This window comes from Cibotium barometz, chromosome 40 (assembly GCF_041138505.1).
Source record: "Cibotium barometz isolate CiBa-2024 chromosome 40, ASM4113850v1, whole genome shotgun sequence".
Classification (NCBI taxonomy): Eukaryota; Viridiplantae; Streptophyta; class Polypodiopsida; order Cyatheales; family Cibotiaceae; genus Cibotium; species Cibotium barometz.
This window is the reverse complement of record NC_141085.1, coordinates 46,182,850-46,195,871: the sequence shown is the minus strand read 5'-3', so window position 1 is coordinate 46,195,871 and position 13,022 is coordinate 46,182,850. Positions and strand designations below refer to the sequence as shown.

Sequence of the window (13,022 nt, the reverse complement as noted above, 5' to 3'; positions counted from 1 at the left end):
CATGTGCAACCCTATATGCTGTGCAAGAATGCAGATGGATGGGTTACTGATGCAAACCTAAGGGAAAATCCCTAAGGGTGGCTTGCAAAATTTTGAGAACTGGGTTTAACTGTGCGGAAGCGATTAACATGATGTCTGACTGAATGACTGATGGAATGAACATGCTTTAAGGCTGGTTACCCTGTAACGCTCTGATACCAATGTGACATGTGAGAGGTTAAGACCGTAGTAATCACAACCTTAGTCTAACTAAATTGCACTTAATGATGTTCAAGAGATAGACAAATATGTGTCAATGCAATGCAGCTATATTAGATGAATGAATGCGGTTACAATGAGATCCAAATGGATCTATACTGCTGAATATGCTGCCTATATGCTGAATATGCTGAATGAACTGCTGTCCACTATCTTTCCCTTGTCTCCTGGGAAGGAAACGCTGAAGGGATGCTTTGGAACAGATGCTATGCTGACCTGATGATGAAACGCAGATGCGTTTGCAGATCTGATGGGCTGAACTGAACTGATGATGATGCGTTTGCTGAAGATGATGCTGATGATGATGCGTTACTGCATATGCTGATGCGTGGCTGGATATGCTGCTCCCAAAGCTTCCTGGAGGAGATGCGTTGGAGAACACACTGCTGAATGCTGCTATGATGGACTGGTTACTGTATGCGGATGATGATAGGCTGAAAACGCATGATGATCCAGATGAGGATGTGTTTGAATGGCTGAATGGAGAGGCGCCTATATATATATATGGGTGAGAGGGCTGGTCGGCCAGATTGGCTGCAGTCGGCCAGTACTGTAAGGCTCATATCTCCCATAAAATACCAATAATGCTAGTCGGCTGTCCCATAAATGCCTGAAAAATACCTTAAATGCTTGTAAAATACTTGATAAACCTGATGATGCTAATGATGCCATAAAATGATGCCATGTCACTGTACACCTGAATGGTGTGCACGTGACAGTGAGTGTCAAGGGTTCTTTGCTTGGGATGTCCCCCGAAATCTGAATTAAATAAAGCATGTGTGTGTTTTTTCTATTATATGTTTGTAGCGCCTTGTTTTATGAACGGTTCCATCATTTTCTGTCATACCTTGCCTGCCTAGAGCTAGGGGGGGTTGTTCCTTGGGCTCCAACAAATCAGGCTTGGAAGGCCATCATAGAACCTGGTGAAGGTTATCACAGGTCACTCCATTGTCACTCTGAAGGGGAGTTGGGATTTGGGAGTCATATGTGTGTGTGTCCATTTCTTGTGTCCATCCTATGTGTCCACCAATGTGTTAGTGAATAGGTGTGAATTTTTTACATTTTCGTTTAATTGTGTGTGTGTGTGTGTGTGTGTGTGTGTGTGAAGGGTTCTTTGCTTGGGATGTCCCGTGAAATCTGAATTAAATAAACCATGTGTGTGTTCTCTTTTATATGTTTGAAACATGTGTGTGTTTTCTCTTTTATATGTTTGTAATGCCTTGTTTTATAAAAGGCTGCATCATTTTCTGTCATACCTTGCCTAGACAAGAAAAAGAGGGGGGGGGGGGGGGAGGGTTCCTAGGGTAAATTGATGTATGTTGCTAGGGTGGAGATTCCACAAATCAAGCCTAGAAGGGCATTTCCAGGATATTGGTGCCTTGGTCCCCTAGTCCGCTGAGTTTCTGTGCATCCATACTTAGACTTGGAGCATCTGATCATGCTTATATGCAAGCCTTGTGTGCTTGGTTAAGCCTTTGAATCATGCTCAGACTTTAGCCTCTGAGTTGGCGTAGAGAAGATGTTTAGTTCTAGACATGGTACAGCCCGGAGGCCATCATAGAATATGATGAAGGTTATCTTAGGTCACTCCACCTTCGCTTCGAAGAGGGGTTTGTTGGGATTCGGAGTTGTATGTGTGTGTGTGTCCATCTCTTGTGTCCACCTTGTGTGTCTACCAATGTGTAAGTATATAGGTGTGAACACCCCTTATATATGTAAGTGTGCTTATGTGTGTGTGAACCTACTCTTATGAGTAGGTAAGAGAAGTGTGTGAAATAAGCAGTGATGTCATGGAGTATGCTATGTGTCATTGCTTTAGTGTGTTTGAACGAGTCAAAGGATAAGGCTTATGCCTATAAAAGGATTGTACTTGGTAAGGTTAAAAAACAATCAAATCATTTTCATTGAGTTGTGCAACCATTGTGTTCTCTCTCTACATCTTATCATTGTTCTTTCTCTCTCTATCTCTCTACACACACACACACACACGCGCGCGCGCGCCATGGACATGTTTGATCCCCCATAGGCTTTGCACTACCCTAACCCTAGGCCTATACCAGCAGCATTTGGGCGGCGCACGGTGGTGCTGCACCAGTCTCGGCCGAGCAGAGCCTGCAGGGTGTTTCCCGGGGAGACCCACTATTCAGCCCCCTTCGCTGCAGTTGCAACTTGCAATCGTACCTTGATTTGCGTGACCTTTGGTGCTCTTGCTCGTGCACCCTCTCCTCGCCGACGACCTTCTGCATCGACATTGATCTTTTGCATCACTCGCATCTCCTACTTCTTCGTCGGCGTTTCTCAGATATTTTCTATCAGATAATTTTCTCTGCTCTCTACACATGATTATTTTCAGTACACTTGCAGATGTCCTTAGTGAGCTACTGGCAGCCTAAAGGTTGCATTCAGTGGGCACTCTATTTGCAGTGTGTTGGACAAGTAGCATTTGGTGTGGGACAGATTACTTTTTTGTAGAAAAAAATGGCTGGACCGGATTGTGCATGCTCCTCTCATCTCCAATATGTAGGTGACAAAAAGAAATTTTGGCTAATTATCCTTGTGCTAAGTTTTGTGACTTGTCCTCTAAAAAAATCACAAGAGATTAGTCGTCGTGATAGGGTGACATTAACTGCTAGTTTTCATATACATGTGATTAATCATGTGCATGCGTTTTCTCAGGACATTTTAAAGTATGTACTAGGCAGAAGGCAAAAGCAATGATGAAATCTACCAGAAAGAGCACCAAAAACAAGCACATAGGGACATTGAGTTTTTTGATGTTTTTGTCATCCAACAATTCAGACTGGAGACAGAGTCCAATGGTTGCCAAAGTCATTGGGGTCGTTGCCTACTGTCAATCCAGATGTAGGCCCAATTCCAGTTCCTCCAAAACAACACTTGACTTTGCCTACTAGACCTAGACTTGACCCGTGCACATGCAGATTCTAATGCTGCCTATGCAAGACCTAAACCAAACTAACACATCACTGCAAGACACACGCAGATGGCTGGCCTGAGGCTTTGATACCAGTGTAACATGACTGGAAGCTAGATAGATTAACGCTAATTAAATTGATTAAGAAATGCTAATACAAGAAGGACCGCAGTTACACAAGAGACAAGGCAATATACCTAAACTACTGCATATTGCAAACATGAATATATACAATGAGTACAGAGATCCAAGCTCAGATCTTTCTATACATAATTGTGCAAACTGCCGATGAGATACCCTGTTTGCTTCACGTGACCCTAGCTCTGTAAATCCTGATGTCCATACATGAATGACCCTGTACCAGCCCAGGCTGGCCGTAGTTGTTTCCAAACTCTGCCTCGCAGGTGGCTGAAGCTGTAGGTTATGTCCATGTGCATCCTGCTCAAGGCATGCATGCGACATTCCATGGCTGCATGATATATTATCTTCTATGGCTTACTACTCATAGATTTTGCAGTGGGAACTTGGCTTTCCAACATGAGTTGACCGGCAGGTTGCTATGGCTTACTACTCATAGGTTTTGTGGTGGGGACTCGGCTTTCCAACATGAGTTGAACGGCAGGTTGCTGTGACCCCGAGCCCCAAAGAGTCTCAGCACCACTGCTTATGGGATTGCCTGGTGGCTTAGGAGGTTTGGTGCAGGATTGTGGGCTGGCTAGCCTTGACGACTTCTTTATCACTTGGGGTATGGCTTAGAGACGCCTTGAGGCCATCCGAGCTATCTGGATTGGTTTCATCCATCCAGTGGATGTGCATTCAGGGCAGCTTGCGCTATTTTGGAGAGGCGATGTGCTTTTCTTCGCACTTGGAGCCCTGGCCCTTTCTTACCAGTGGTGAGGGTGGATCTTCTGACCCAGTGTGGCTATACCCCTCAAATCCTCCTTCCTAATCTCTGTATGAGGGTTGTAATCTGGTCTCTCACATGCTGTCTTCTTTACAAATAGATGGATCTTGACTTGAGGTGAAAATAACAAGAAAATCTTTTTGTATATGTTATTCTAAGAAGTTGCCAGTCTTTGAATCTAATATGTTACTTTCTGACACTGTTATTACAAGGTGAATCCTTAGAAATGCTCATTCTTATTCTATGATCTTCTACCAGGTAACAACCTTGAAAGAGCACTTTTCATGTTTTGGGGACTTATCAAATGTGGAAGTGGAAGATGTGGATCAAAAACTAGAAGCAAATCTTACAGGAAACAATGTTTTTAGGATAACATTTTGTACAAGGAGTGCTGCAGAGAAAGCTTTTGTGCAGGGTAGGAGGTATCAAGGAACATCTCTTCATTTCAGCTGGGTTAACCCTCCATCAAGTACTACTGCTACTGGTAGTGTGCATATGGAGGGTTTTAATGAAAACCCTAGGCGCTATTGCAGTGGGGCAGTTGAGAAAGAACCAGAAGATGCTAAGTCTTCTAAGATTCAGAGATCAACTGCAGGAAATGGCTCTCAAGTGGAAGATGGGCTATCCTTGGCTAAAGGTGCTGATAATGTTCTCCAGTCTGGTTGGGCCCAGGTACCCGGAGGAGGTCATCATCCCCAATTGCAGACAAATTCTAAAGTTGATGCTGCAGATGTTGATAGTGGTTCTGGCCTCTGCAGGGTGGGAACGTCGATGTAGACTCCACCTATAGCTTGGATGCTTGTAAAATGGTGAGTAGCTTCTGTTTAGAAATGCAGGTTGTTTCCTTGTTTACCCAATGAGGTGAATAATATCAGCCGTAATTTTTGCAGAGTGCACTTTTTTTTAAACTATTAGGAAAAGTGCTCCCCACAGCTAGGTCGTAGGTTCAAAGAAATTTTTTGCAATGCTGTAGAAGTGGAATGTCAGTGATGTGCTTTGTTTCCTTTGAAGTTTCCTATACTTGGTGCATGCTGTAAGTTACTAAGTGCCAGCCCATGTGTATGGTCCTGCACATTTACACCATTAATTTTGTAGTGGCTGGAAGTAGAGGGAGACTACATTCTTAATTGATTTTATGCCTCCCCCCATCAATTTGTAAGGTTATTTGTACATGCGTGCAGCTCAGTGTTCAGGCACACACATTGCAGACATTATGGGTTATGCAAGCATCACATGCTGTCTTGCATGCAGTGCAATGATTGGAAGTTGTACAATACCCTATCACCAGGTTCCCAAAAAGAACCTTTGATGTAATCATTCACATCAAAAGCTTTATGCTAAATTAATGTTTTGTTTGTATATTTGGGCTGTATTTTAAACAGGGAAAAAACAGCTGGTGGTGAGCAATGAATTCTGCTTGTGGGCCTGCTCGTGTGCTTTCTGATGCTATGTTGAGCCAGCTAACTGTCTGCATGTTTTTTAGGAGTTTCTTTGAGCAGGCTATACAGAAGCACATATGGTAAGCTTCATCAGGAAGAGCAAGACCTTGTTTGGTTGTTTGTTTATTTCCCTGCACCAGCCTTTACAAGGGGTGTAGCAGAAACAGAGAAAGGGACAAGTAAGACCTCTTTTTAGTTAGCAAGGTCTTGGTCTTGTGGAGCACAAATAATGTTCAATGAGAAGGGTTTAATAGTCCACTAGTTATCTATTTTAGATGGTTGGTCAGACACTTCCCAACTAGGGCATTGTGCTCATTGATTGTGCACTTAAAGCTCAGAGTACAGTAGTACATTAATGAGGGCCTGTAGATCTACGATAGGGTATCAAAGGCTGGTAGTGACGTTTGCTATTATCTTCTTAGTGGCAATTTATCATGAGCATAGGTTCCCTTTTCTCTGATACGCTATCTCTGTGCATGTGTTGGGGCTGACCTCCCCTCCCTCCCTCCCTCCCTCCCTCAAAACGACACCAAAATTGTTTCCCCTGATTCCCCCAGTTCACATTTCAGGAGTGTAAGATCTGTAGTGAGAGTAGCCTATGGTTCCTATATTTTTTGTAATTCTGTGAGAGTAGCCTATGGTTCCTATATTTTTTGTAATTGTGTCCTTTATGTAACCTCTTCTTGTCACCCTCTTCCTTTCATTAGCTGCTCCAGGTCCTTTTTATGGTCCAGATTGTTCAAAGTCCAGAACTCCCTTATATACGACAGCGCGACAGTTCTCAAATGACGTGTTTTTGACTTGCCATGGGTAGGCCTTAGTGACACTTCTTGAATAGAACTTAGATGAGGTATTACTCCATGGAGTGTATGCCTGTGCACCCATGCACACCCATTTATCCAAGTAAAAGAAACGCTTATGCACATGCATGGACGAATGGCATTCGCCATATGTGCATTGGCACCACTACCCTAAGAAAACTTATCCAATCTGCAGCACTGTCGCATCAACATTCGCACGCCAAATAGCTTACATCATCTGATATTATAACATTGAAAATAATTTCATCTGATGACACTTCAAAACAAATTCCAGAACAAAATCAAACTTTGGAGAATGCCACATTTTCTATCCTTTCTCAATGTGTTCAATTCTTTCTCAAGTAGCTTCTTGAGTGATGCAGAGATTTGTTTTTGGGGCCTTACAGCCATGCTAAGTGGGTAGGCTTGATGTTTGTTACCAAAGACGAAGGATGCACGAATAACATGATTGGAATAAATGATGGCACATAATATTCTAATACTCAATGATGAGTTTGTTAGGAAGCAAATGTCTCATGTGCTTCATCATAGCAATGCCCAAGGACCAAAATTGCTACTAAATGCATACAATTCGGGACCTACTCTTCATCTTTGGATTGAAACGATATTGTAGCTTTGAGCTCCATTAGGTGTGGATTAGAGCAAGAAAGGTAACGTGATTGCATTTCAGATTTTTTCATGCATTGTTGTAGTTGGTAGTCTAGAAGCGTGTAGAATCAACAAAAAACAATTGAAAAATATTTAATCTCTTGAATATTATAGTTAATTAAGATTATGAATCTTAATCACCTTCCAAAGTCTCAAAAAACTTTAAAAAGTAGACGAATCTATCTTTTGGATTGGGAGACCTATGAGTCCCTCAAAAATGGTGCGAGTCTAACTAGATGAGAGCTTGGAGATGTGAGCCGTGAGCTTGGACACATGAGAAATGTGTTTGGAGATGCATTAAAGAAGGCTTTTTGACCATGCGAGAAAGACCATAATCATATTTGCGGAGGCGCTAAGCATGGAGCTGTAAGCAAGGTTTTGTAAGAAGAAAGATAGGTGTGGTCTAATTGGTGGGCTTGGAACAAACCTTTTATAGATTTTGTAAGATAAGGACATACAAGCTTAAGAATATGGTATAGCTTAAAGCATTAGTAATCTTGGGGTCAAATTCATGTTGAAAATGAAGATTGGTAGGTTAATACAGTTTGTTGAAAAGTAGGATAGAATGTGCTATGATTAGAGCTCAAAAACTCATCATGAGGAGAGAAGCTAAACAAGAGGGATTTGAAGTTGGATAGAGTGTGCCTAGGATTACAGTTGGAAAACTTCTTGTGAAGTGAGATTAGCTAAAGAAGAACGATTTGGTGGGCAAGATTGATTTTGAGGGAAACTCTTTGTATGATCTCTTTTTAAAGATGGTTCAAATTGCATGCTAAAAAAAAAAGTGGGTTTTTAATTATCAATTAGAAAAGCTTTGATAGGGAGAAGTATGAAGTTTATTCAGTGTATATGTGAAATAGAGCGAAACATATTGTTTCACAATCAAGAGCTTTAAGGGCCAAAAATTCACATGTGAACTTTGATAAGCATATTTGTTTGAATAAGTAAATAAAAGATATATACCAATTGAATAAGTATATATAATAAGGTATATCATTCTCCTAACATTATATTGTAAATAACTAATGGGTGATGTTGACACACACACACACACACACACACACACACACACACACATATGTATGACACACACACACACACACACACACACACATATATATATATATATATATATATATATATATATATATATATGTATGTATGTATGTATGTATGTATGTATGTATGTATATATATATATATACATATATATACATATATATATGGATGTATGTATGTATATATGTATATGTCACAACATCCATATATATATGTATATATATGTATATATATATATATATACATCCATATATATATGTATACATACATACATACATACATACATACATACATCCATATATGTATACATACATATATACATACATACATCCATATATATATGTATATATATGTATATATATATATACATCCATATATATATGTATACATACATACATACATACATACATACATACATACATACATATATATATATATATACATACATACATATATATATATATATGTATGTATATATATGTCATATGTATATATATATATATGTACATATATATATGTATATATGTATATATGTAATATGTATATATATATATGTGACACATATATATGTGACATATATATATGTATATATATGTGTATATATATGTGTATATATGTGTATATATATGTATATATATGTGTATATATATATATATATATATGTATGTGTATATATATATGTTACATTCCCGTAACGCCGCTACGGGCATTACCACAAGAGGGGACGGCCTCTAGCTCACCACCCAGTCCCATAGAGGAAGAATGAGGATTGCCCCTCATCCCCCAGGCTATATAGTGTGTAGCCTGCCATCCACACTAGCCTGGCCGCCCATGACTCCGCATGGGCGTCCTCTCCCACTGAACCCCGGATATAGCCATCCGGTCTGCCGTCGGTCATAGGCGTTACAGCCTACGTGACATTACCCCCCCTTAAGAAGAGTTTTCGTCCTCGAAAACAAACTGGGGAAACCTTTTGGAAATTGCACTACGGCATTCCCATGTAGCTACCTCCTCATCCCTATCTATCCATTTAACAAGTACCTCCTGGTACACTTTATGTCGGGTTTGTCTGTCTCGATACCCAAGAATCCTTTCCGATTCATGTGGTATCTTTGGTAGAGTGATCAATTCCACCAAAATATCTAGAGAAACTACGTTCCCTAACCCGTGAACTGATTTCTTCAGTTTACTAACATGGAAGACAGGATGAACTTGAGAACTCTCCAGTAACTCAAGTTTGTAGGCTACGTCCCCAATCTTTTTAAGGACCTTGAAAGGACCGCAATATCTAGGAGAAAGTTTATCACACTTTCCCGTTTTCATGGTTGCGCAGGAACCTTTAAAAATACAAAGTCACCTTTTGCAAAGGTCACTTGTCTGCGTCCTTTATCGGCAAATGTTTTAGCGCGATCCTGTGCGCTACGAATGCTCTCGCGTGCAGCTTTGAGCATATCATTCATATCTTCAAGGGAATCCTTGACAGATTGAATCTTCTCCTTTTCTAGGCCTACAGCCATCGGAGATCTCGGCTGGAATCTATACATTGACATGAATGGTGTAAATCCAGCGCTGAATGCTTGGAGCTGTTATAAGCAAACTCCAATATGGGCAAATATCCTTTCAATTTGATTGCTTCTTACTTACATAAGAACGCAACATATCCTCGAGTATTTGGTTAACCCTTTCTGTTTGACCATCAGACTCCGGATGGGTCCGCCGTACTCATACTCAGAGTAGTATCCTGTTTTTTGAAGACTTCCCTCCAAAGTGGTTGTTGAACTTTATCTCTATCCGACACTATATCTGCGGGCAGGCCATATAGCTTGTAGAGATGTTCAATAAAGAGTTTTGTCAACTCTGGCGTTTTAACAGTTTTTTTGTGGCAATAAACTTTGCCATTTTAGTTAACCTGTCCACTACCACCTACACCGAGTCATTCCCTCGACTCGTCTTGTGTAAACCGGTAATGAAATCCATGGCAATGCTTTCCCATTTCCCTTGAGGAATCTCCAGTGGATGGAGTAGTTCTCCAACCTTAAGACGTTCATGTTTATTGACCTGGCCCTTACTACATTTCAGCACATAAGTTTGGACGTTCTTAAACAAACTAGGCCAATAAAACTGTCTTTTTTACTAGTGCATAGGTCTTCTGAATCCCAGGATGACCCGCACTTGGACTATCAAAACTATACCCCGAAGGCTCCGCTAGCCTCTCCGGACTAACTCTCGCCTCGCTACCCGCCGCACCTACGGCCAGTCTCTCCGGACTAGCATTACGTGCCGACGAGGAAGGTGGGCGAGGCTGTGACAAAGTGCGTGCGCGTACAGCACGCCAGACCTCTGTAAAGACAGGATCATGCTCATACAAGCCATGATTTGGTATTTCAACCAAAATCTTAAGGCAAATTTCATGCCTTGATTTTGCATCGTGTCATTAGCACAAAAGCTAATGTACTGGAGAGCACTCTAGTAGCGCAAGTTCTTAGACTATGCTACTAGATATTTGTAGACTACGCTACCATGTTGCATCACCAACTTGTTAAAACTTCTGTTTGGAAAGCTCTACAGCCATAGGAGAAATAAACTAGAGTCAATCTAATCATGCATCACAAGGATTAGTTCCAAAGTTGAGAGATACTTTCTCTCTTAGAGTAACATCTTTGCACAAGCATATGCTCTAGAATCTTGTTGAGTTTCTAACTACCATCAATCTACGGATGGTTAAACTCCACTCCAACTCAGAGTAAATGTAAGTTTTGAAAATTTCCCTTCAAATATAACAATCAAACTTCCTATCTCTTATGCCATACTATATATGCGGGTAGACCATATAGTATGTGGAGATGTTTGATAAAGATTCTTGCACCACTACGGGTGTCTGGAGTTACATCCAATCACTTACAACTCTTTGTTGCTATTACCAGACCTTCAAGGATTGTTTGGACTCACACAACTATTCAAGTTTATGTGATATTTGAGAATATCCCTCCTTTCCCTCAAGAAAGGTTTTTGTCCTCAAAAACTCTACTCTCAAGCGGACTACGCGCTAGTGTCATAGGTCCAAGAATAAATCTAGACCATGTTAAATATATTTTTATTCTTGAGTCCTTCCAAGAAACTTTTAAACATTTTGCACCGAAGATGTGGTATAGTGTCTACGCACATATGGTGGTACTATTGATAAACTGTTTTGCAACAGATCAGTGGTTTCACACTTGTAACAAAGTGCTTCATTGTTGCATATTATTACCCTTCATAAGCGGTTACACATTTATGAATCATTTGTGGGTTGTACCATCTATCAAGAAAAATTCCAAACTACTAATAACCACATTATCAATCCACAGATAATGACTGAGCTTGCTGCGAAGCCATAGGTTGCTAGATAATTGATGGTAATTACACAAGCCCAATGTCTCATTACATCATACATTCAATATAAATGCAAACATCACAGTACTTCGTGATGATGAACTTAGGAATTTCATCCTATCCCTGTTTGGTGTTGGTATGAAGTATAACTATGAGAACATTATTTGCTGCCTCCTCATTATAGCGGCAAAGCTACCTACCCATCACAGGTGGCAATCTCTACCAAGCTATAACCAATGATAAGCAAATAAACGAGTACTCTTGTAAGAACTTCATAACCATATCTCACACCAGACTCATAATCACTACGGATTAAATGCCAGGGCTTGCAAAATTGAATGTTATATGATAGGTAGAGGGGATCATCAAACTACGGATGACCTCGACAACTCACTAGGACTAGTGATGTGTAACTTTTAAGTTACTCCACTCTCCTTGCTTATTCCATACCATCGAACAAATCGGTCCCTCGATTTGAGCAACGTCAACATATTTATGAGTACCTCGATACTCGTGGATTGTGGTTCGGTAATTTAAAATGTTGATCTAGAGTATCTTTCACTCGAGGATCTTAATTTTATTAGCAGCTATGTATTACTAGTGAGTAACTACGTACCCACTATCATCACACTAGTATCTCCATACTAGTCTGTGTGAGTAACTCCGTACCCAATGGCGTACCTCCCCCGAGTGGGAGTACCATATACAACCATCTATAACAAGATGCTTAAGTCACTTGCTGCTAAAAAGTGACTACACAAATTGACCCCTTCATTGCACATTGCAGTACAATCTCTGGTATTACAACACGAATCTTGGACGTCCTTATCATAGAGGTCAACTTAAAAACTAGTGCATAGGTCTTGTGGAGTCTCGGCTGACCTAACCACACCACTGGTGACTTCCTACAAAAAATGTGGCGTCGAAGTCACCACCTATGTACTTTAACTCCGTAAAGTACATGGTCTTCATCAATCATCTATGGAAAGTTGTAAAACATTCCTGCGATGGATTTTTATCACCCTAAAATTATTGTGCACTATTTTAGTGTGAAGAGCTTTTTTCCTGGGTACCATGGTTCACCCCAAGCTCATCTTTTGCTAAATTCTCCGATTTAACAAAAGATATGTCTGCCTCCGAACACTCCAGTTCAGCCCCAGACTTTGAGTTTACTTCTTAACACTCCGGTTAAGTCAAAACTCACCAGATACAGTAGGATTTACCACTAAGCTCTCCGGCTTAGCCTTCTATCCTAACTCGGCCCGAGTTTATGTACACTACATATGTCGGATCCGATAACAACAACCAGGCTCATCTGGAGTGAGATACTACTCACTATTGCCATGTAAAATCTTATTAAATCCTAGAAATGCTCCACTCATTTCCCAGGGGTCATACGACTTATAGGGTTTACACGCACATGAACTTTGTAAGCAAAATAGCCGGTCATGCAATATTACAATTGCTTATGTAGGAAAGTAATATATTTCCCAAATTCATATGGTAGCAACTAAAATGTGCTCACAATCGCACACTTATATTGAACATAGGCAAGACTACGCTTGCAAAATGTTATAGGGCGTCCCCCA

At 40.5% G+C, this 13,022-nt stretch overlaps 1 protein-coding gene across 4 annotated transcripts in view; it reads left to right on the top strand.

The window, feature by feature from the left end:
• LOC147615568 (zinc finger CCCH domain-containing protein 27-like) overlaps positions 1–5,453 on the top strand; it is a 59,967-nt gene extending 54,514 nt beyond the window's left edge. For 2 of the 4 annotated variants that reach the window (XM_086779680.1, XM_086779677.1), the window contains 2 exons: positions 4,353–4,903; positions 5,276–5,453. In XM_086779680.1, coding sequence (XP_086635806.1) covers positions 4,353–4,871 — 519 coding nt within the window. In that variant the 3' untranslated portion in view covers positions 4,872–4,903; positions 5,276–5,453. Of the gene's footprint in view, positions 1–4,352 lie in introns of all 4 variants that reach the window. The other 2 variants (XM_086779678.1, XM_086779676.1) reach the window with 1 other exon arrangement.
• The last annotated feature ends 7,569 nt before the right edge of the window (positions 5,454–13,022 follow it).